We start from the raw sequence: 24385 nt of genomic DNA, 5'->3' as shown, positions 1-24385 counted from the left end.
ATGTCACAGCCACAGACTCACTTATATGTGGTAGAGGTTAAAGATGGTTTCTGGTACCTGGAGGTAGATCATAGGCTAGGCAAGAAAGCCTTCCGGTTGGAGGCCTCTTGTTAAAGATGACTGAACTTTACCTTTGAAGTCTGAGTGTTTGATTTCATGGTACTAGCTGTATTTATTTTGCAAGCATTTAGTAAATTTTTGCTGAAATTTTGAGCCTCACCAAAACTATGCTGTGAAGGGCATATTTATTCATTCAACAATTATATTGGAAAAAGGAAATCCAAAGAAACAGTTTATCAGTATCTCTGGGCTGTTTTATTAGACCAACCATCCCGGTTTGCCTGGAACTGAGGTGTTTCCCAGTATACAGGACTCTTCCTGTGAGAACTATTCTCCCAAACTTAGGGGTGGGTCCCACAGCCGTGGTGTGCTGTATCACCTGCCCACCTGACTAGAGATCAGGACCCATCGTTAGCCAATGTTTATCTCGAGAAGCTGGCTGAAGAAAGTGCTCGGAATCTAACTGTAGAGCCCCATAGTGAAGTCTCCACACCTGTCATTGAGGTCTCTAGAATAAATCTAGCCTGTTTATCTAACTTCTAATTTTCTGAGGTACCCCAACCTCCTTCTAAGAAGCTCTCTCCCTCAGCCACCATTTTTGCTTAAGCGAATTTAAGTGGATCTTCTTTACTTTGTTACCAGAAACTTAACTAAGCCAATTCTCTAGGTAAGAGCACTTCCAAGTTGAGAATCAGCCCTGGTTCTTCCGAGATGTTCCTTGGCTATTCCTCAGGCTTACTGGAAATATCTGGCTCTCTGGTTGTAGAACTGAATTTTTATCCCAAGGGACCCATCCGCCAAATATGTATTTTAAATTTCAGATCAATAACTTGGCAACCTGGGTTCACTTCAATATTTTTTTTTAAATGGCTTAACTGAGAACAGTATGGATTCTGTAAAAACCTGAGTCTGACACATTACCCCAGCCTCTTTCCCATGGGCACGTTAGTTGCACACAGGTGTTCAATTAAGGCTTCTCAGATGACTTAAAAACTCTACCAGTCTTTTGTTCTTGAGATTTGTTGCAAACTGCTGTACTTTCTAGTCACAAAGAATTCTTTCCCTTTTGAACATTGTTAGTAAATGGATATAAATTTCTTGCATTAAGATTCCCTTGCCTTTGGAACCACTCCCCAGCACACCTGTTTTGAGGTACCTTCCTGTTTCAGCTTTGGATATTTCAGTTTTTAAGCCCTAAGTTTTTAAGACTACCAGCAGGCCATACCTGAGCTACCCTGTGTATCTTAGTAACCTTCCTCACAAGTGTCCATCTCTCAGGTAACCCTCAGCTGGTCTGATTCCTCTCCAGCCATAGCACTTCCTCTCCTTTCCTGGGACTACTCCACAAAGGCTGAACTCACCTGACTTCTTCCCAGGCCTGTTTCAGCACCCCTTACTTTAACTGTGCATCAGAAATCACCTGTGTAGCTTTCTGGGAGAGAAGATTCTCTCCAAACCTATGGAATCAGACTACATAAGACACGTGCTCCAGAAAACTGCCTTTTTTTTTTTTTTTTTTTTTTTGGCTGAGCCCAGCAGCACGCGGGATCTTATTTCCACAACCAGGGATCAAACCCGTGTTCCCTGCAGTGGAAGCATGGAGTCTTAACCACTGGACAGCCAGGGAAGTCCCCAGAAAGCTGTATTTAAAAAAGCTCCCCAGATGTGATTCTGATGCGCTACTTACAGCAGGCCCAAGCCTGGGTCTTCCAGATGCTAAGCATTTTTTTCATTCCTCCTCACACTTGGTAATCATCATTAGGAACTTAAAAGCAAATTAAACTTTTTTCTGACCAGTCTTTCTTCATTATAATCACTAACATTATATGGAACCCTACTAAGTGCTAGGTTGCTGTGCTTACAAAATACACCAGACACGACTTACTACTTTAAATAAAACACTGCTACTCAGGATTAAGCATGTATTTATTTTAGTTCAGTTAAAACAAACATAGGATGTTTCATTGAAACGGTGTAGCACTCTTTGCCAACAAGTCATACTGGAATTGTTGGCCTCTAACAGTACAGTGGGGATATTTACATTATATACAGAAAGCTTAACACACCCAGGTTCTCAAAGGTCTTCCATCACACTAGATCATATTTGATTTTATTACACTAGATCATTTTGATAACTACTGCATTTTGAAAATTTAGACCTTATTTAAAATTTAAATGAGATCTGAACTTTGCACCAAGTTTTCATGAAAAAAATGTGATGTTCAGCCAGTCTGTTTATTGCAAATACAATTTAAACAGTATTTTAAATTTTTAGTGTTTACACAATTTGTTTATTGAAATCTCTGTACAGGTACTTTTGGGACAATTCTTATCGATACATAATGTGAATTCATCAAAATGCAGTTAAGAAACTTATAGGAATATATACATTTGAACCCAAGACCCAAACCTGACATTATATACAACCTATTTACAAATACATATGGACAGACAACGTATGTACATAAGATTATCATAAATATTGAAAAATAGGTTAGCTTTAATGGATTAATGCTGTTCTATAAATAACATTACAGTTATAACTGAAACATCCACGGAAGACAGTAATGCAAAATGAGGTGACACGACAGTGGTTTTAATACTGAAGACTGCTCATTACTGGGAATTCACTGTTTAGGAACCTCCAGGTAGACAAGATAGCTCCAAGAAAATCATGCAATGGAATTTACCCTTGGCAGTTGATTTTGAACCTCAAACAGCCAGGAGATTGGAGGAGCCTCCCACATCGATTTGCCGTGAGAAGAATTTTTTTTTTCATTTCTTCCTGGTTGCCATGGAATTTTCTCCCATAAGAAAGGATGTAAACTGTAGAGAACAACTCTTTACTTGGTATTCCCTGGCCAAGTCTTAAGATACACAACGAGCAATTCTTTCCAGGAATCCAACCAGAAGTGCCAGTTCTTGGTCTGAGCTAGAGGTGAGGTTCTGGAGTCGAATGGAGTGCCAAAAGCCCAACTGAATGAAAGCAGTGCTGTAGAATCTGTCTTCTCACTGCCTTTTGAGATGGTCCCCACTTTAATTTTCATAGAAACAAACAAAAATGGACCATTGGTTTCACCCAATATAGCACTACAAGACGTCTTCCAGTTCCACAAGGGTCTCTGATTACAGACACATGTTGTCTGTAATTTAGTCACATATAATACAAGAATGCATAACAAAAATCATGTCTGCCACATTTCTGGCCCTTGCCTAAAACTAGAAATGTTTAGTTTAAGAGAACAACCTTATAGCCAGGTGACCAATTAATGATTCCATTATTTGCTTCCCTCAACCACTAATGGAATTATGTATATTAGATTTTAGACATTATGCCTGATGAGCAAAGTACCACATTATTTAATAATATATTCACCATACACCATGACATACAATGTGCTCTTAAAGCCAAATAATTTTTTCACTTCTAACTGGGATTAAAATAGGAAGGTTGATCATGCAGTCGGACCAATAGTTACACTCGGGTTGCACTGTTTTCCCTAGCTAACCATTTGTTGGATGTAAACAAGTAATTCTATGTTGTACAAGAATGAGATGACAATCCAGTAGTGCACATGAGTTTTTTAAAAAGCTTACTGCATGAGAAACCCAGTGGCCTATACGAAGAGAACTTATATTATACCAAATATTGGTGTAACCTATGGATTAGACCTCTACTGTAGACAAAACATGAACACAACTAAACCATACATTGTCAAGTAATTCACACTTCCAGGAGCAGATGAGCATTTTGAGAAGTTGTACTCTCTGGGTAGAATAGTTTTGGCCTACAGCCATCAAATGCCCATTTTCCACTGCTGGAAGCAATGCCAAAAAAGGGCTGGCCCAAAAAAAACCCGGAGCTGTTAACACAACTCTGGAGGCAGATGCAACTGAATAAACCCTGTTTTACACAATTGCACTATTTGGTACCTCAAAATTAGTTACTTTATTTCCCACAGAAATATCTGCATTATCTTCCATTCTAATAGATTGAAGCCATAAATATTTCAGAGTCCAAATGAACCAAATTATTTGGGGACAGAGAAGAAAGGTGACGATGAGAGTTCATCTGATTTGGTGTAGCCACCATCAACCAATTATCCTTTTATGGTGAAGTCTGAATGGGAAAAAAACTGTGCTCCTATTCATGGTACAATTTTTCATTTTCTCTAAAAATTATTTTGGGTAAAAAAAGTATTTGGCTTAGTATGCCTACAAAAAGGCAAATCATTTCATAATACTAGTATTTGTTTTTAAATAACAATGAATTTTTTTTAACAGAATTCATTGACAACTGCTTTTGGATAAAGTTCAAAAAAAGCAATTTTTAAAGAGTAAAATAGTGCTTCTGAGGTCTTTAAATATTTTTGGTACAAAAAAATAATAGTATTTTTCCCAATGGTTATTTCAATACTTTGCTGTAAATTAAGAAGAATTGTTTCTCACATCGAATGGTTCCATTAGGCACATTCAAGTAAAATCATAAAATATCCAAGTTAAACAATGACACAGCCAAACATGTGGCTTGATTAAAGTTAAGAGTTCGTCCATTCTCTGGAATGGAATAAAATTGTCACTTCCCTTAACCCGAGACTCGTGGTTTTGTTGTTAATATCCATTTCTATCATACAGAATAGTTTTCTGTAAAAACAAAACAAAACAAACAGAGTTCACTTATTCTGCACTCAGAAGAACCAGCGAGGAATCTGCACTTCAAAAGGAAGTGAAACTGAAAACATTAGGTGAAATTTCATAGTAGTTGAGAGTTGACTCAACACTGGCATCAAATGGCCTATGGAGTTTTAGTGCTGCTGGTTAATGGCCACCTCCGGGGGCATTGTGGACCCAATCCAACACAATCAAGGCCATGCTTCCGGTCATCACCACTACGCCACTTAACAGGAAGAACAGAGCCTGCAATGAGCACACAGAGAAAACTGATCAGCAAGCAACAAAACATACGCTAAATATACCTCTTTCTACTTTTAAGAATGGGCTTATAATTACTAAAAGCATGTCCATAATACTTCACAGAGCTACACTTTTACCTTGCTAAAGATAGTTAAACTGTCTTAAGTGAGTGATCAAGGGGTCATTCTATAGAGTACTAAGTAACTGTATCTTTGAAACCTTCCCAAATTTTCCCTTTTCATTCCTTTGTATCAAATGAAAGGGTAAACAATTTTCTTTGCTAAATAAATAATTTCATATAATAGAACTGGACTGGGATTTTTACATTTTTTAGAAGGAAAAAAATTTAACTTGCAAAACCAAATCCAAGTCATCTTAAAAATGCAGCCCGAGTCGAAGCTGGAGGTTTTTCTAAGAGACATGAGTAGGTCTACTCCTAATCCTACCCCCTTCAGTTACTGCACTATATATTTTACGTGAAATAAGATGATAGTTGTTGGTTCATAAACAATTCTAGTATTTTAGTCAGACTACAATAGTAGTGGCGAATAAGGACTGAAATGCAGTCTTTTTCCTAAATATCCCCACCAGGATCATTTGTGGTTAACATACCATACTCTTTGTAAAATCAGTCGCTATTATACTTTAAAGTGTAATAGTAGCCCCCTCCTCCCTAACCCCCAAGCTTTGCTTTGAAAATGGTTAGTCTCATTTGACTAAATACCCCACTATTTCTCTTTTATACACTACAGGCCCATTTAAGTGCTGGTCACACAGTAGGCAGTCCAACAAATACTGGTTAAACAACGTTGAAAGTTGAGTCCGTATCTTTACTTTACACTCTTTATCTCTATTCCTATTTCTAAAATATCTAATAACTTTCTTGCAATTAACTTAAGCATACGTATTAGATGGCAAACCATCTCTCACCTCCCCTCCTCTCCCAATCTTCCATCTGTGAAGTACAGTTATAGATATATTTGTTTACTAGAAACTTAAAATGAAACTACAATAAACGACATCTAGGAGACTAAAATTAAAATCAGTTGAGGAACTTCTGGCATTAGATTATTATTATTTCTCCAGTCATAATATCTCACTCACCCCAATCTTTTGTACAGACTTCATAGGTTCTTTCTTCACTAACTTGATATAAAAGGCAGATGGAAGAATAAAAATTAACATAGCAGCTGCAGATGCACCTGTAAAAGAGCATTTACCATTCCTTAAGAATCACTTCTTATTCATTTTTTAAACATTAAAATCCCTGATATTTCAAGCAACTTTGATACTTCCTAAAACTTACCAATGAAACCAAAGATATCCCTAATAGTTGGTACAAAGATGACAAGTAAATTGGTAAATGCCAAGATAGACATTGTAATGATACTATGACGCCACCAACTGAAATCTTTGGTTGCACACAGCAAGTGAGTTACGGAACTCCGGATCTGCAAAAATAAGTGGATAAAATAAAAACTGCAGATTTAATTAATGAAAAAAACCCCAAACAACAGGATATATATCTCAACTAGCAGCTATTTAAATACTAAAATTGTACCCCTCCTCAATTGCTGTTTTCTAAATATCTGAACACTAGAAAGATCATTGTGTCTTCAATTATAGAAAAAATGTCCCAGGATACGTTTTAAAGATGTACGAAACATTAAATAAAAAAACCAAAAAAAAAAAACCCCCCCCAAAAAACCCTTCAAAAACCCGCATCAACTCGATACTGCTGTAGCAGTGTTCCCCTTCTCCCAAAACATAGAAATCACACAAATCTTCATGTTTAACGATTCATTCCTACTGAAAGGTTACTTACTGGGAAAATAACTACAGGTACTGTCAGGGTGACAGCCACCAACACAGCCAAACGGACGACGAGAAGCAGAATATCAGTTCCCATGACGGAAGAGTAGGTATGAAGCAATTCTGACTCAACGTGTTCTATAGAGAAAGACCAAGGAAAAAAAAGCTTCAAGTGTGCTGTCCTCTCTGGAGATTAGTTAGAAAAATCTAACTTAACGGCAAAATCTGCACCAAAGTTATTAGCTATTCACAAAACGACTATAAACTAAGAGGTTAATAAGATTAATCTGGAATTAGGGTTAATGCAATTAAAATAACATTGAAAAAAAGTTTCTAAATACCAAGGAGAGATTTAGCCACATGACCCCCATTAAAAACAACAGGAGCTAAATAGCTAAATCCCATGGTTTGGCTTACAGTGTGTGTGTGTGCTGTATTAATCTGAAGGGGGTGGGAGAGGAGAGTCAGGCTGAACCCAAATGCAAGCACATCACGTAAAAAATGCCATTGAATGGCTAATGGCTAATGGTAGATTTGGGAACCTGGTTTCTAGCAATTACTGACTCAATAGATGCTACAGGAAATTCTAAGCTCTAAATTCAATCGTTCATCACAAATATGAAATATACCAAAACAGACTGAGTTTTTAAAGTGACAGAAGTATACATACAAAAGTATAAATTTCATTTCATTAACTATCCTTTTTGTAAACTAGACATTATTTACCATAAAACGTCAGGTATCCAAAGAGGGCAGCAAGCAGGTACATGAGAAACATAGCAAAAAATGATATCTTGGACACGTTCATCATTCTTCTACGGCTGCGGCTATGCAAATTCAAAGGAAAATACAGATACATATTTTAGCAGCAGTTATAGCAGTAATCTAATATTCTTCTAGTTTTTTCAATAAATTTATATAAAAGTAGGTAAAAAGCACTCACCCTTTAAGCTCTTCATAAATGGGAAGAATAGCAGGATGACAGACAAATGAAAAGGTCAGAATTGGCACAGCATAGACAGTCTGCAAAAAATGTAAAAACTTTCTTAATATCCTGATATAACAAACTCATGTTACCACAGTTCTGCAGCTTGTATTTATATTTATTAATCTTAGAATCAAAGCCTAAAATGATGTTTTCTGGCATAATTAGCTCCCACTCTTCTCATCTGTTCACTAAGTGTGATCGATATCCTCCATTTCCGAATGTATCAGTTATGAACATCAGATGATCATTTCATCTCTCAATCTATTTTAAGCTACAAACCAACACTTTCTTCTCAGTCCTCAATAATGAGCTAATCATGTTTCCTAAAGGGCAGCTATTACCTGATCTTCCTTTACCTTGGGAGTGTTTTAAAATGTCCAGTGGGTATTTTCCCTGGTTTCTTCCCTAAAATCTTCCTCTGAGAACACAAAGATTATAGTTACCTGTGAGTTGAAGATAAAATAACGTGGTTGGCAAGAATCATCTTCAGTCATATTAAAAGCCACATCAGGTGCAAAAGCTGTTGGCTGTGCTAAGGTGCTGTTTACTGTTTCATTAATTAGAAAAGCAACTTCTGCAGGACAAGAAATCTGAAATTTCTTGCAAATCACCTGAAAATACATTATTTTGCATTTGTTAGACTGAATAATGTGACAGGGCTTAGAAAAAGAATCTCTAGCTTTAAAGAAAAATTATACCTACCACAATCAGAAAGAACATCATACACAACAAGGAAAGGCCACTGGTGTACCCCAAATATCCTGTAAGGAGAAAAAAAAATTGGTATTCGTTTACTAAAACAGGTTTAGGGCAACTATAACTCAATTCTGCTTGCAAGACTTCAGTGTGGACACATCAAATTTCTAATTCTTATATAATAAGATGTAGAATAACTTAAAACTACTGGTTAATAACTAAGTCAATAACTACTATCCTTTTTTATTTTTATAAAGCACAAGATGTTGTAAATGTCAACAGAATATTTGGGCCCTTTGGTAACCATCCTGCTAGAATTTTTCAAAGACCTACAAGTTCTGAATGCTGAAATTCACAAAGGTATGTTTTCGGGGCTCTTTAGCTCTCGTTAATTTCTATTAAGAGGAAGCCAAGGGCTTCCCTGGTGGCGCAGTGGTTGAGAGTCCGCCTGCCGATGCAGGGGACACGGGTTCGTGCCCCGGTCCGGGAAGATCCCACATGCCGCAGAGCGGCTGGGCCCGTGAGCCATGGCCACTGAGCCTGCACGTCCGGAGCCTGTGCTCCGCAATGGGAAGGGCCATAACAGTGAGAGGCCCGCGTACTGCAAAAAAAAAAAAAAAGAGGAAGCCAACTAGCTGGCGAGGCTCATTTCAATTCTCTTTAGAGATGGGTTTGCTCACCTAAATTCCTCAGCAGTGACAAGGGAAGAATGAGCACCAGTGAGACCAACAGAACCAAATAGTCGCCGTTCAGATACCACAATCTGAATTAAAGAAAAGAAAAACAAGGTCACAACCAGCCACAGATATACTCAGAATAACATACATTTCTTTTCACAAGACTTGTTTTATACTTTAAAAAAAGACAGGTTTGGAAAGAGTATCGCTTATTCAAAAAGCCCACATAGACAGAATAGCTTTCTAACTGTGAGCACTCAATGAATATTCACTCAGGTTAGAGATGGGATCTCAAACAGTGTAACTTTTGTCCCACTGTTTGCTCTGGGAAGGCTGCCAGCTGATTCATAACATAAAATGCTTCTTAAAGGCTTGATACTAATGTAGGGAACAAAGTGGCATTGTTAAGCCAGTAATCTTATCTTTAAGCATTTTTAGAAAACTGTATGCCAACTTTGTCATAGCTTTAGCTCACTTTTTTTGATGCTGGAAACAAGGAAATTTTAAAACAAGTTTCTTCCAGACATTTGTTAGCAAATGTACTTACTAAACATTTCAACAAGGAATTTCTCACACTTCGATAAAATACATAGGCAAAACCAAAACAACAAAACCCAGTCCCCTAAAACAAGAACTTATTCCAGGTTGCCAAGAGTATGTTGTGACACCTTGACCCACCTTGACTCCAATAGTAAAAAGATCCTTTTTGCACTCAGAGAAAATGTTATGCATCTCTCCTAAGAGTTCTAGCAATGCCTTTTCCTTTTTAGGTAATCAACTACACCATTTAAAATCACTTATTTTCAAATTCTAATTGCCCTGTCAATGCTACTCTGCTCAATTCAGCAATAAAGACCCCCCCCACCCCGCCACACACAGAAAACTAATATTTAAAGATCAGCTTACTAAATTTCAAATGCCACAGAGATAACCACACCTCTCTATTTTGAGATAAAGAGCTGCATGTAAGCTGTGAAGTACATTATCCCTCCTCATGTGTACTTTAGATAAAAACCTGTTAGTCCACTCAGATGAATAACTTTGCTAGACGGATAAGGTTTGTACAGCATGGCCATACATTTTCTGGTATTCTGCATTTTAAATACACGAAATTTCAAATTCACACAAATCAGACAGGAATTGATTTTTAATGTAATTCAAAATGTTAGTCCTAACATAGGTTTGGGGTATGAATTATTCAACTATAATTTCTGGGGACAGTAAATACAAAGAGAAAAGGTAAGTAGTTCCAGAAAACCTGTTTTCACACGCAGGTTAGAAATTTGTTATTCAGAGTTATAGGACTACTATAACTTGTCCTATAACTACTATCTTTGGCCTTTCATTCTCAAAGGTTCAAATCAGTTTCTGGCGGGACTTCTTGGTCAGTTTCAACAGGAGCATTTACAAAAAATAATTTACTGATAATCATTTTGTATCCAACTTTGATAAAAATGTATCTAACATTTTAGACTGTAATTGTTTCTTAGGAGTAACCTTACTTAGCACCTACCCAGTTGTATCTTCAATGTTCATTAATGCCTGGATCACCAAAGGTAACTCATATTTCACTATGAAGAGGTAGCTTGACATAGCTGGAGGAAAACAAAATTATACCATTACAAGTGCAAAATGCGGCATGTGACACCAAAAGTAACGTGTCACCACTCTCCGCTACATAAAGAGCAAAAAAGGTCTACCCAAATCATCCTTTGAAAATTCTTACCTCCAATGTTCTGCATTGTAATGGATCCAGAGGCTGCAAGCTTTCCAACCATTCCAAATGCCTTATGTCCCAGTTGCTCATATAATAAAGACCCTATAATTTAAGGAACACAGACGCATGAAGAAAGTATTTTATAAGAGGAAGAAAATCATGACGAGCATAACTGTTTTAGAAATATCAAGAATGCTACCATACCTCCTTCATTGGCAGTCTTCAAAAGGAGATGAACAGAATACAGGGAAAATATTGACACAAATGTCAACAGGATTCTGATGAGAGAAAGAAAAGGCACAGGGTTATAAATAAGGACGTCTATATTTAAATACAATTCTTTTTGGCTTATTTAAACATTAAGTATGGAACTTGTCCTAATATTTTGTGTACTAGACAGAATGCCCCCAAGGACAGGTGTTCACTCTCCTGGCTAGAGTGTCAACAAGTTCTCTTACCTGGCACTAAAGAGGACTGCATCATGTCTCAGGTAATAACTCTACAGTACTGGTTAAGAACAGGGTTCACCCACTGAACCAAAGGTGATGGGAGACACTGGAAAACCTAACTTCAGTGGTAGAGTTACAAGACTTATATTTTGATTCTGGCACCACGATAATTAGCTGTGTACTTGCCACTTCTCTGCATGGTATAGTTCCTTTTATCTATAAAATGGTTTTAACACCTGCCAGTTACTTGTGAAATCCAAATGAGACAGATTCAGGAAAGGTCTTGAGACCACTTGGACCACATAGATAAGCAAAGGAATGGGACTATAAAGGAACCGGAGGGAAAGATACTGACATGTTAAGTGTTAGGCACAGCTTGACAAACAAATGGGCACAAATCAGAGGAGTAACTACTGGGACCATATACTACATTGCACACCATGGTATGGAAGACAGGCCCAGCATTGTCAGTTAAACAATGCCTGTGCTAGAACAAGCAGGCTATCAGTCCGACTGGGCTGTCTCCTCCCTCAGTCCTTTCGCTTGGATGGAACAGGAGAAAAAAAAAATAGAATAGATAGGAACTAAAGGTTCTCTACTAAGTCACTACGTTTTCCTTTAGGGCACACATCCTCTCTCATTCCAGCTTTACTTTCTTCCCCCCAGGCAAGCCAAGAAGAATATACATTTCTTTTTATTAAAAGGAACAACAACAAATCAAAATTAGGGAAACTCAAAGAAAACTCTGCAAACAAGACAGTCACATTTTCCAAATTCTTTACTGGCAAACTGAATACAGTACCATATAAGGTCTGACAAAGAAACTGATGTCTGTTAGTTAAACATAGGTGGTAGCATTAAGCTGCCATTCTAATGCCCAAAGTTTCATGGGGTCTAATCTGCGGTGGAAATGACACAATCAGCCTCATCTCTAACTGGACAAAGCATGGCTTAATCAAAGACAATGTTCAAAGTGTGCTGACAAATTCAGTCCTTTCTTTTTCACAGAAAGGACAATGAGGAATGAATAGACTTCATAACCCTTGAGGTCACTTTCAACCTCAAGTTGAGTCTACATTATAGGGTAAGCTACAAGAGTTGTTTAACCAGATGATGGCAGCCATGTGGCTTTTGAACCATTTACGTCTGTACCTCCAAATATATGTTGTAAAATACTGATGGATTTAAAAACTCACTTTAGCACTCTTGATATTATTTAACCATTTATTAAATGGTTAATCATCAAACATACAGACTCTACTAGAGTATAAATAATTTCAAAAGTACAAGGGTAACATATCAGAATTTTGCTTTCTCTTACGAAACAAAGGTGCCATATTATCTCATGTAAATTCTGCACCATAACCACACTGGGAGCATTTAAAAACTGCTTCCAGTTTTTATATTAAGAGTTAGGAAGGGTTTCAAATATTTAACAATGATGCCATTCAAGTACCCCACTAAAAACTTTGAAACTCTAGGGTCCTTTCTACGAAAATTCCTGGCTCTTGGTCTTATATCTCAAAAAGCCTCATGCTAATGAAGCAAGCTGAGTGAATCCTAGCTTCCAAAGCTCAAAGCCATGCTTAACTTCAGTGTGGAATTTCACCACAAAGCAGAGCTTTGCGAAGGTCTACTTTTCTTTTCATGAACATTCTATTCTGCTAGAAAAAAATAACTTGAGTAGAAGGCACCAGTCAGTTAACTAAAACATATCTGTAGCAGAGACAATTCCATGCTACGTGTATACGTGGTTTCTTTGCCTGATAGTAAATCACACTATCTTCCATTGAAAGTTCCTTAGCCAGGAGCCCACAGAAGCCCAATCTTAGTTGCTATGATACAAACATTATTGAAAACGCATACTAAACTTCACATGTATTTTTCTTTTTTGCTTTTTTTTCCTGGGAATAAGGTCCATACTTTTACATTCTCCAAAGGTCAGTGACCCCACCCCCCCGCAAATGGTTAAAAACCGCTGTTCTAAAGTCTTATACAGCTCCAAAATTCTATTCTAGGTATTTACACTGGAAAGCACAGGAGTAACTAATTCTAACTGGATAACTAGGGGGAAAAAAAAGGCAATTCGAAGCAGGTACTTATTAAAATATTCATCTTTTGCTGTGGCAATCACATAGACCTGGAAGAGATAAATATTAAAAAGAAAACAAAAAATAAATTAAAAAATCACATATGGGTCGCTTTTCAGTGTCCAGAAAATTATGACTCACTTTTCTTAAAACAAACATGTTCTAAGTTAGACAAATACCACCACACCCTATATATTAAAAAAAAAAAAAAATTGTTTTCCTTATGTACAAAAGGAGCCACAGGTCCTTGGGGAGACTGTCAATTTACCAAACTGACTTGAAGGCTACCATGCTTTTTAATATTTCTTGCTTCAGAATTTGCCAGAATAAAAATTCTACCCTGGATTTATCAACAGTTCTTTTAAAATATTCAATCCCTATTCAACTGTAACTATCCCCTTTGACTTAAAGACTTTTTGGTTGAATTATCGGTTTTAAGAGTTGTCCTAATTTTTCCTACCTAATTGGCTTTTTTGATATCATGCAGTTACGTAGCAGAATAAAGAGATTTTCAGATTTCTCATATTTTAAATTTTAAGCAAATGATTTTTAAGTCAACTACTTCAACTGTAAATTCAGTCTCTGGAGCCAAAATATATGTTGTATCATATTTACTGCCCTGCATGGCAGACTCACTACTTACACATACTTACATAAAAAGAGCAATTCCAGTATTAGCCATGGCATAAGAAAGCCCAAGGATTCCACTGCCCACAATCGCATTGCTCAGATTAAATACTGACATTCCAAAGGAAGTAGTACCTGGATGCTACATAGAGGGAAAACGATAACCAAACATATAACAATAATTAAATGGAGAAAACCAGCTTTGGGCAAGTTAGATTTGAAATCTAAAAGTAAAACTATTCTTTTACTCCATAAAGCCACAGAAACATAAATTATTATTTTTAACTTACAAAGTCTGTTTCATACTTCTTCTTCCCCAAATTCGATTCAAGTAAAAAGTTCTGGTTTTCAGGATCTACATCTGCATAATGGCTGCAAAAAAAGAAAAAAAAAAATCCTAAACTGGATTGAAATATACAAAGGAATGCTTCAACACAAAACGGTCCCCGCGTTTAGCTGTCACACATCTTTACTTAAATGCATATTAAGTAGTAGACAACTTTCACACGACACCATGTCATTGCAACAATCGGATAATCTTCCAGAGATTACACGCTCTCTCCAAGCGCTACAGTAATTTAAAGCAACAGAAGAACAGTTCCAGGTAAAGAACCTCCGATGCACACAAGCCGTTTTTAAAAAAAGCACACAACTTCTCCCACCTTTTCAAAGCAGCTTGTTTGGTGGGGTAGGAGTAGTTGAAGTCACTGTTGGAACTGTAGCTGCTGCTGTCCTCATCTGGGGAAATATTGAACCTTCCCATTTCGGCTTTCTTCATGCTGGGCGGCAGGAGGAATCAGGCGCAGCGAGTAACGCTGGGCTCCTTTTGTCCTTGGAGATGCACGGGCCCGCGCGGCTGCCTGTGAAGGTAGAGGCGGCGCGTCAGGACTGCAGAGCCCGCCCTGGTCACGTGACGCCGCCGGGCGGTGCTGCGAGGCTGATTCATCCCCGGCCAGGCGAGTGGAAAACTACCAGCCGAGCGCGAAGGGCGGGGGCGCGCGCCGAGGGGCGGAAAAGTACAGACCGCGGAGCCGCGGAGAACAAAGATGGTCCCCCTGCAGCGCTGCGCCTGCGGAGGCCCACGCCCCCCCCGGACCCCGATGACCCTCTCCAACGGAATTTAGTGTTTGGCCCTCTCCATTCTCTCAAGTTTCACGGGAGGGGTGCGGGGGCTCTGTTTTGCTTTTCCCGCAGCCTCCTAGGTCGTGGCACAGGCACGCAGGGCAAACATCCCACCCAGGCATTGGCTAGGTGTGCAGTGCATGTAGCCCAGGCTTACAGCTCCCCCTTTCTAGCATTTACAATAGCAATGCCGCGTAATTCGTCCTTTCACACCTGGAGCCCCCAGATGGCGAAATGCCTCTGCAGCAGACAGACTCGAAGGGGGCGGAAAGGGCGAACATGAATCTTCTCCCGAGAAAGGGAGCAGAGGGCGCGCAGAGGCATCGAGGGTTTGTTTACACGCGCACGCCCGTGCCCTCGAGCACATCAGTCCACAGGCATTTGGCTCGCGAGCGCTTCGCCCGGCCGGCCCCTCCTCTGCCCGAAAAGGAAACTGATGCAATATCGATCGACGATTGTCAAACGTTCCCGCTTGTCTTCCCCAATCCTGGCCTCCACTACACTAAAAGCCCGAACCCACTCCCGTCGCCCCCAAATTCCAAGACCCGTTTATGTAATTATTTTTATTAATTCAATTCAGTCACAAGACTTGTCGTAACGGAGCCCCGGGGCCCGGCTGGCTCCCCTCCCCCTAACGCGAAGATGCGGCTCCGCTCCGGACGGGCACGCGGCCCCCGCGCCCCTCCCTCGCCCGGAGGAGGGCCGCGACCCCGGTGCGTAACGGGATCGAAGGCTGGCTCGCACACCGAAAAAGCCCTCCCCAGGAGTAAACGACTACGGCAGCTGCCTTCCCGCCGCGGCCCCTCCCGGACGCCCCTCCCCCACTCCTGCCCGGGCCCCGAGCCCTTTGCAGACGCCCCCGCGTGCGTTACCTCGGTAGGCTCGACTCCTGTATCCCGGAAACAACACGCAAACGCCTTCGGTGAGTTTTTCTCAGTCAAACAAATATCGTAAAAAAAAGAAAAACAAAACGGAAAATCCAACTAGAGGCAGGAAAAAAATTTTAACTAAACAAGGAAATGGCAAGTTGCCGCCCCAATCGTCCGGCGTCCGCCGTCTGAAGGGAAAGGAGCGAGTGTGCGGGAACGCGTGGTCGGGCTGCTGGCGGTTCTGCAAGAAAAGCGCTCCAGCACTGCAGCGTCGCACGGCTCTGGAGCCAGCGGCGCGAGCGGCGGGTTATAGCTGCCGCCTTGGAGGACGCGTCAGTGGGCGGAGCCCCAGCCGCCGGGTGCCTGCTCTTTGTGTATCAACACCACCTGGGCTCCGCCCCCCGCCCGCCCGGGCCCGCAAGGCCCCACCCCGCCCCACCCGCGTCCGTCCCCCGCGGCTGACTCGCGCCGCCTAGCCCCGCCCGCTAGCGCCCCCCCCACCCCGGGCCAACCCCCTCTGCTGTCTCCTGGTCAGCCTGGAAAGACGCCTCCCGTGCTTCCCCCGGTCTGTCCCTTTCAGCCCGGACTGGTGCCCAAGACATGCGGTTGTCTTTCAGGAACCTTCTCCTTCAAATATCCTTTTGTCCGAGTTTCCAGCAGGCTTTGCTTTCTCCTCGAGGCTTTTTGGGGATACATCCCGCGCACCCAATCCTTTCCTGCCGGTTATTTTTGTGATTTACATGGGGGTTTTCTCTAGCAAAGTTGGGCCAACGCAGCAACGTTGTCTCCATGGTAGGTTTCTGTTCTCGTTCTTTCTTCTCCTCCTAGACCTGCTTTCACTCTAAAGAACTAGCCTGATTAGGACGGTTGGCAGCTCCAATTCGGGAGATCCTTTCTATACGGACACGGAAAACCCTATTAAGGGTAAAGCTACGTCCTGCCCAGTAAGCCAGACTCCTTGAAAGGGGTCCCTGGTTGGGGGCTTCGCTTTTCCGATGAAGTGTAGGAGTCCCACTTTCCCTTCGCAAACACACTGCAGTCATCCCACCACCCCACCCCAATTGGAACACCCTCGCCTCTCTCTCCTTGTGTTTACAGAGGCGCTGCCTCGGTTGGAATGCTGGTCCTCCCCTTCCAGTGTTGATGTGGTCTTGCTGAGCCAGGCAACTAGGGGGCCCCTTCGCTGTGGAATACTCGGTGCTGCCGGAAAGGCTGGAAACAAAGGCCTCTTAGGAGAGAGAATTGTTGGTTGAATGAATGAATAAACAAACGATCTGACTTACTGCTCTCTTCCTTTTGGGGACGTGGGAGAGATTGGGCAGGGTTGGGTGTGATCACAATTTTTGCTTTCAATGTTTTCCTGAGGAAATCTGTACAACTGTCTTATTTCCGTGGCACGTGAGGCTGCGGGTGCCCTCGGCCTGCACCCGTGTTCATGATTGACGTGGGAGGACCCGATTTCCCCTTTACACTCCTTGCTTCCCTCACCCCTTCGACTGGTCAGACCAGTCTCACCTAAACAATACTCTCTCTTGCTTTAGTGCCCAGCTTCTCACCATCACTCAAGGCTTAGTCACTGAGCCTCAGGAAAGCCTCCCTCCTCACCCCTCTATTGCAGGGACTGTTTTCTAACCCATGTGGCGAGGACTTTTTAAAACCTATGCTGTCTTGTACTCAAAATTGTTCAAGTTTGTAGTCTTACCAGGGAGACTGTGAGCTCCCCAGGGCAAGTTTGGCACTTGATACACATTTGGGGCTGAAAAAACCTAACTTTCTTCCACGCACATTCATTCCCTAATAACACCGATCAACTCTTGTCTCGAAAGCAATCTTAGTAGTGGGTTAGAGAGGACTCGCTGGAAGTTCCTTTCTATCAGGTTTCAACTGATGAAAATCAAAAGATCTTAAATCAGTTCTTCATCCAGGTTAGTCCCCTGCATAGTCAGAGGTGGTTATGGTTGGCAAATCCTACTCTCAGACTCGTTCTCTTGTCCGTTGGATTTTTTGGTGGTTTGTATTGCAGTGCATGCTTAAGGAAACCTGTAAAATTGAGGGGGGGTGTGTTGGGGGGAGGGCTGTAATCTTGTTCTGACTTCTCTATGACAAGAACCTGAACAGTAAATGACAAAAAAGAGGGGGAGGTATTGAAACATTGATTTTTCGTTTGCAAATTTGATTCATGTTTTCAAAGGCCACTTGAGGCATATCTGGTTACTCAAGTGGCTTCCAAGTGAGGCCTGATGTGCTTGAGTTTTTGCCCTTATGCCCTGGGCTAGAATGCATGGGACACAGTACCCTGACCCAATTTCTAGGAAACTATACCGCCAAATTTTTGTTGGTCAGAAGTGCTATGATTTTGCTCTATTTCTAAGCAAATGTTTTAGCAGAACAGTGTCTTTCAGACTGCAGAATGGGACCCAGGAAAGGACAGTGATGAATTCAGTGGATTACTATAAGCTGTTTTTTTTTTCTTTAATTCAATAGAACAAAATAGAATTTAAAATATCAGTATGCCATATATAGTAATGCTAGTATTCTTCTATAAAACTAATTTTGATTATGTACAAATATGTATATCTTCTGAGTTATGAAGTAAAATCTATTTCTTACTGTGGGCTGGGATCAAAGAATTTTGAAAGCTACTAAGAGTAAACCTATCCTAAGACAGGAAAATAATCACAAATATTAGTTGTCAACTCTGGATTTTCAGGAATGCACTGCATTGTCAAGATAGGTCGGTAGAAGTTTTTAGGGAGGGTAGATAGCTATCTTCTGTAGAATTATTTGACCATTATCACCTAATAAAATAGAGTGGGTCTGTTTCTGGGGGCTCTAGTGAGTTGTTTCCCAACCTGTTGTTGAACAAGATAATCTTCAGGATGGTCCTCAAAATTCAGGATGGTCCTCAAAATTCTATTTATCCAGCATTTCAGTTTGCCTGAAGTGGGCTCACACATTGTATTTGCTTCTCTCTACTCTTCATGTCCAGCCGAGTAGTTTCATTCTCAGGTTGGCTTTCGTGGCTTCCTTTGATGTGGCACTAGCCTATATTTCCATCCTAATCCCCCACTATTCCTTGTGGTAGGCAGTTTCTGAGATGAAGCTCAATGAACCTCACCTGATATTCATACTCATTTGTAATCCCCTTTCCTTGAATATGGGTTGGACCTAGTGATGTGCTTCTATTCAGCAAAAGTGACGGTACATTACTTTTAAGATTAGGTTACAAAAAGTTTGGCTTCCGTCTTGTTCTCTCTTGCTCTCTCCCTCATTTACTTTGAGGGAAACCAGCTGCCATCTTGTGAACTGTCTTACAGAGATGCCCACAGGGCAAGGAACTAACGTCTCTGGCAACAGCCCAGGGAGGCCTGCCAAGAAGCATTGAAGCTGATCATGCCCAGTAGAACCTTGAGATGACTGCAGTCCCAGCTAATACATTAGTGAGAGGACCCAGCTAAGCCCAGCCTGGATTCCTGACCCACAGAAATAAGTGATAATAAATGTTTGTTGTTTTATGCCACCAAGTTTTGCTGTAGTTTATTACTCGGTCATAGATTACTAATACATTCCCCTTCTTATACCCTGTGCTTTTGCCACTGTTCTCGAACCATTTCCCATATCCCATTCAAACTTTACCCACTGCTTGGAATATTCTTCATACCTCCTCTTCCCTGCTATCACCATGTATCTAAACTCTTATCTTTCCTTTGAGGCCCACCTTAAATGCCAGACCTCTCATTAATTTTTCTTTATTTGATGCTCCCATTTGAAACTGATCTCATTCTATTCAATACTTTGAACGTAGTGCTTTATAAGTATCTTTTTGTGGCACTTCTTTTTGTGTTATCTATGTACTAGATTTTCTGTTAGTATCTTTTAGGGTAGAATCTGGCTAATCACACCTGACCTAGTCACTTGTAAAAAGAAGGTACTTTTTGAGTATTTGGATGAATTAAATACATTGAAGTACCTATTTAAGTACCTACCACTACCTGAATTATATTTATTTATCTGTTTACTGTTTGTCTCCCTTACTAGACTATAAGTTCCATGAAGGCAGAGGTTTAATCTGCTTTGATCACTGTTAGCTCCAGTACCTAGAACTGTACCTGGAAATACATTTTTGTTGAATGAATAAATGTAGGAGTAAACAGTAGAAAGCATATTATCTAATATGTCTAAACGGCATCTATCTCATTCCTTCTTGGTCAAAGCAGAACTCTTGACTTCCCTAGCAAAACTGTTCCTCTCCTAATTCTTTACAATTTAGAAGTGTAACACTACCATTCATGAGGGAGCCCTCCTTTTCCTCAAAGACCCAATCCATCAGCAAGTCTTGAGGGTTCTGCCTCCAAATACATTCAGAATCTTGCCATCTCCACTACTCTGGTCCTAGTCCAAGCGACCATCACCTCTCTCCTGGATCACTGCAAACGCCACAGGCTAACTCATCTCTGGGCTTCCGTTCTTGGTGCTCATTGTCTGTTCTCCACCTGGCAGAAAGTAAGATCTTCTCAGAACGTAAATGAAATCCCTTGCTTTAAAGGATAAATTGTTAAAGCCCTCAGTGGCTTCTAATTGCAACCAGAATAAAGTCCATATTCCTCACTCACCATGGCCTTACCTGCTTGTGCCCTTGCCTACCTCCTCAGCCTTGTCTCCTGCCACTCTTTTCCTTTCCTTTTTCTTTTTTTTTTTTGTTGCATCATTCTATCTTCTTTTAAAATTAATTTTTATTGGAGTACAGTTGATTTATACTGTTCCTTTTCACTGTATATTAGCCACAGTGATTTTCTTTCTGTCCCTGAAATACTCTAAGTTATTCCCTTTTCAGGGCACTGTACTTGCTGTTTCTTCCACCTGGAAATCTTGCCGCTATGTTTGGGTAGCATCACTTAGGTCTGTTTAAATATCACTCCTGAAAAAAAAAAAAAGTCTTCCGGACTTCCCTGGTGGCGCAGTGGTTAAGAATCAGCCTGCCAACGCCGGGGACACGGGTTCGAGCCCTGGTTCGGGAAGATCCCACATGCCGTGGAGCTACTAAGCCCACGTGCCACAACTACTGAGCCTGCGCTCTAGAGCCCGCAAGCCACAACTACTGAAGCGTGCGAGCCACAACTACTGAAGCCCGTGTGCCTAGAGCCCGCGCTCCACAACAAGAGAAGCCATTGGAATGAGAAGCCTGCACACCGCAATGGAGAGTAGCCCCCGCTCGCCGCAACTAGAGAAAGCCCACATGCAGCAACCAAGACCCAATGCAGCCAAAAATAGATAAATAAATTTATTTTAAAAATTTAAAAAAGAGAGATTATTCTAGCTTATAAAAAAAAGTCTTCCTTGGGCTTCCCTGGTGGCGCAGTGGTTGAGAGTCCGCCTGCCGATGCAGGGGACACGGGTTCGTGCCCCGGTCCGGGAGGATCCCGCATGCCGCGGAGCGGCTGGGCCCATGAGCCATGGCCGCTGAGCCTGCGCGTCCGGAGCCTGTGCTCCGCAACGGGAGAGGCCACAACAGTGAGAGGCCCGCGTACCGCAAAAAAAAATAAAAAAAATAAAAAAATTTTAAAAAGTCTTCCTTGACCATCCTAGCAAGAGTTGCCCCTTGCATGCAATCTCCATTTCCTCATTGTCATATTTTAGTTTTTGTATTTTTTCACGGTATAAGAACAGATTATTTCATTATTGTTTATTTGCCTATGATTTCTTCCCCCTTCCTGCATTTTCTCCCTCAAACTCCTAAATGGAGACAAGGCTAAGTAAGGATAAGTCTTTTGGATTGCTCATCGTTGAATCATCAGTGCCTAGAACTCCTTGAAGGAGTTCAATAGTGTTGATTGAATTAGCACATTTAACTTTATCCGTCAGTGCCTAGCACATAATAAATGTCTGTTGCAATGACTTGATGATGGAAAAGGACAGATTTTTCCTTGAGGCCAGTCTTCTGTAAGCCACAAGCATGAGAACTGATTTCAAGAATTGCTTTCGGGCTTCCCTAGTGGCGCAGCGGTTGGGAGTCCACCTGCCAATGCAGGGGACACGGGTTCAAGCCCTGGCCCGGGAAGATCCCACATGCCGTGGAGCGACTAAGCCCGTGCGCCACAACTACTGAAGCCCACGTGCCTAGAGCCCGTGCTCCGCAACAAGAGAGGCCACCGCAATGAGAAGCCCGCGCACCACAATGAAGACCCAATACAGCCAAAAAATAAATAAATAAAATAAATAATTAAAGAAAAAAAAAAGAATTGCTTTCTAATGGCTTCATTTTACCTAATTAATATGACTTTTTGCAATGTACACATTTTGACATTCTTGTCCAGACAGTGTTATTGAAAATTCAAGTATGGACACTGGCATTATAGAGGAATAGTGAATTCCACCCCCCCCACCCATTTCCCTTCAGCTCAGATACCTCCCTTTATTCCAATGACGTCCATATTTTCTTAGCATTAATCTCTCCCAGGTTCCTCAATAAATTCCTTTCCCTACTCTTTTTTTTTCTTATCATATTTTATATTTTATTCTTGAGATATGTTTAGTAGGGGCTCAACAAATGAAGGGCTATATTTTATCTTTGTTAGACAGCTCCTAAGCCCCAAGCAATAGTATTAACTGAGCACCCGGGTGACTTTGGTGTGTTTTTCTGGTATTGAAGGATACTCTACTAGGTAGCAGTTGCTGTGTAAAAATTATTCCAAAACTCAGTGGCTGAAACTCTCAAAGTCTGTATGAATCAGAAATTCAAGAGCAATTCAATTGTGTGTTTTAGCTTGGAGTCTCTTATGAGGTTGTAGCCATATGATTACTATTTCTGTAGTTATCTGATGGCCCGACTAAGGTTGGAAGATCTGTTTCTAAGGTCACTTACTCACATGCTGGCAAGTTGGTACTGGCCAGTTGATTTTTCTCCAAGAAGGTTTCTCCACAAGCCTGACTGAGTGTCCTCATGACATGGTAGCTGGCTGATCCCAAAGCAAGTGATCCAAGAGAGATCAAGGCAATGCCTTTATAAACTAGACTTGGAAATCACATTTTATATTTCCGCCATATTCTACTAGTCACAAAAGCAAGCCCCGATCCAACGTACAAGGAAGGGGATTATACAAAGATGTGACTACCAGGAGGTGAGGATCATTGGGGCCTTCTGGAGGCTAGCTACCACAGAGAGGCTGTCAGTAGCAGGAGAATTTTTATTGCAAGAAACACAATATGCAATTATAAGTGGCTTAAATAATGACACTTACTATCTCGTATAATAGGAAGTCTACAGATAGGGCAGTCCTAGGGTTAATTCTTTTAGGCCTCTACTCCTAGGCCTTTTAATCTCCTCAAAGATTAAGAGCTCACCATCTTTACATTCTGTCATCTTCAGCATGCTGGAGATATTGCCCGTCATGGTCATGCGGTTGGCTGCAGTGGTTTCAGGGCTCATGTGCAGACAGGGCCACATCCACTGAAAAACGTGTCAATTCTGTGAGTCAATTTTATTAAGAGAGATAATATTTCTTGGAAGTACTGCCGTGGATGTCTCTGATCCTACTGGCATAGTCGCGCAGAAAAAACACTTTTTATCATGAATCCATACGTTCACACGCATTAACGTTTTGTGAGTGCATACCTCACCACTCATTGAAAAAGAAAATTATGGTGTGCACAGAAACACAACCTTAAAAAAATTTAGCAATATTTAGATAGCTTTACAGACATTTTAGTATAAACATATTTATGTCAGGACTGTAGAACTTCCTAGAGTATCAGTACTCTGTTTATCTCATCTCCTCACCAAATAAAGGGGGAAGAAATGACTTGATTAAAGACCTGTTTGTGGTTTTTACCCAATGGCCTCTTCCTGTGACCCTGGAATGGTCCATTTTGGTAGGTGTGGTATATACTAATGAATATGAATGAAAACAGTGTCAGAAAGATGATGGATTTTTTAAATTGATCACTGGGTAAACTGACACCTGCTAATTAGCAGTAAGCGACTTTAAAATTTCAGACTCATAATTTTCCACAATAGAGCGATTTAAAAATACTTTTATTTTTACGCTTCTTAATTGTTAACAGTCTGTTTTCTTGTCCAGAGAAATATGACAGCGACTGAATGATGTGTTCTACTCAAAACATTCTTAGGCCACCACGGACTTATATTCCTGGCCTTCAGTCAGTTTCTGGATCTTTCTTTGCCCAGCGCTAAGATACTGAAATAAGGATTTATTAAAATTAACATACCTGCAATTCTGGTTCTTAGCTGGAAAGCATTTTAATATCTGGGCTTGGTTCCGGGATCTTTATTCAGGTAAAACTCCCAGTTTTGGACGAAATTTTTGGCACCTGTGTCCGATTAAGACGCCTGCGTCCACCTCCAAC

The 24385-nt window shown here is 40.8% G+C and overlaps 1 protein-coding gene and 1 long non-coding RNA gene across 3 annotated transcripts; one reads left to right on the top strand and one right to left on the bottom strand.

Annotated features, from left to right (window-relative positions):
• Positions 1-1968: 1968 nt before the first annotated feature.
• Positions 1969-16322, bottom strand: SLC38A2 (solute carrier family 38 member 2). 2 transcript variants are annotated; one of them, XM_024122724.3, is made up of 16 exons: positions 16025-16322; positions 14693-14890; positions 14321-14402; positions 14057-14172; positions 11069-11142; positions 10874-10966; positions 10661-10742; positions 9151-9233; positions 8477-8535; positions 8218-8385; positions 7730-7809; positions 7513-7613; positions 6800-6924; positions 6281-6425; positions 6079-6176; positions 1969-4977 (listed from the first exon to the last, which is right to left on the bottom strand). In XM_024122724.3, exons 2-16 carry the CDS (start codon positions 14806-14808, stop codon positions 4879-4881), a joined length of 1521 nt encoding a protein of 506 aa, XP_023978492.1. In that variant the 5' UTR covers positions 14809-14890; positions 16025-16322; the 3' UTR covers positions 1969-4878. The 2 variants fall into 2 exon arrangements, with proteins under 2 accessions (XP_023978492.1, XP_007130749.1); XM_007130687.2 differs by lacking the exons at positions 14057-14172; positions 16025-16322 and having other exon boundaries at positions 14693-14831.
• Positions 16323-16549: 227 nt separating this feature from the next.
• LOC114486498 (uncharacterized) lies at positions 16550-17299 on the top strand. Its single transcript, XR_003680368.1, has 2 exons — positions 16550-16813; positions 17120-17299. It is a non-coding gene; the product is annotated as an uncharacterized lncRNA (long non-coding RNA).
• Positions 17300-24385: the final 7086 nt, after the last annotated feature.

The sequence above is a fragment of the Physeter macrocephalus genome, chromosome 6, assembly GCF_002837175.3.
Source record: "Physeter macrocephalus isolate SW-GA chromosome 6, ASM283717v5, whole genome shotgun sequence".
Taxonomy (NCBI): Eukaryota; Metazoa; Chordata; class Mammalia; order Artiodactyla; family Physeteridae; genus Physeter; species Physeter macrocephalus.
This window is presented reverse-complemented; position numbering and strand designations above follow the sequence as displayed.

Coding starts and splice junctions, on each gene's coding strand:
- SLC38A2 (XM_024122724.3), bottom strand. CDS start 14,808: ATGAAGAAAGCCGAAATGGGAAGGTTCAATATTTCCCCAGATGAGGAC. Junction 14,403..14,692: donor AAACAAGCTGCTTTGAAAAG/GTGGGAGAAGTT, acceptor CTTTTTTTGCAG/CCATTATGCAGATGTAGATC. Junction 14,173..14,320: donor AGAAGTATGAAACAGACTTT/GTAAGTTAAAAA, acceptor CCCTCTATGTAG/CATCCAGGTACTACTTCCTT.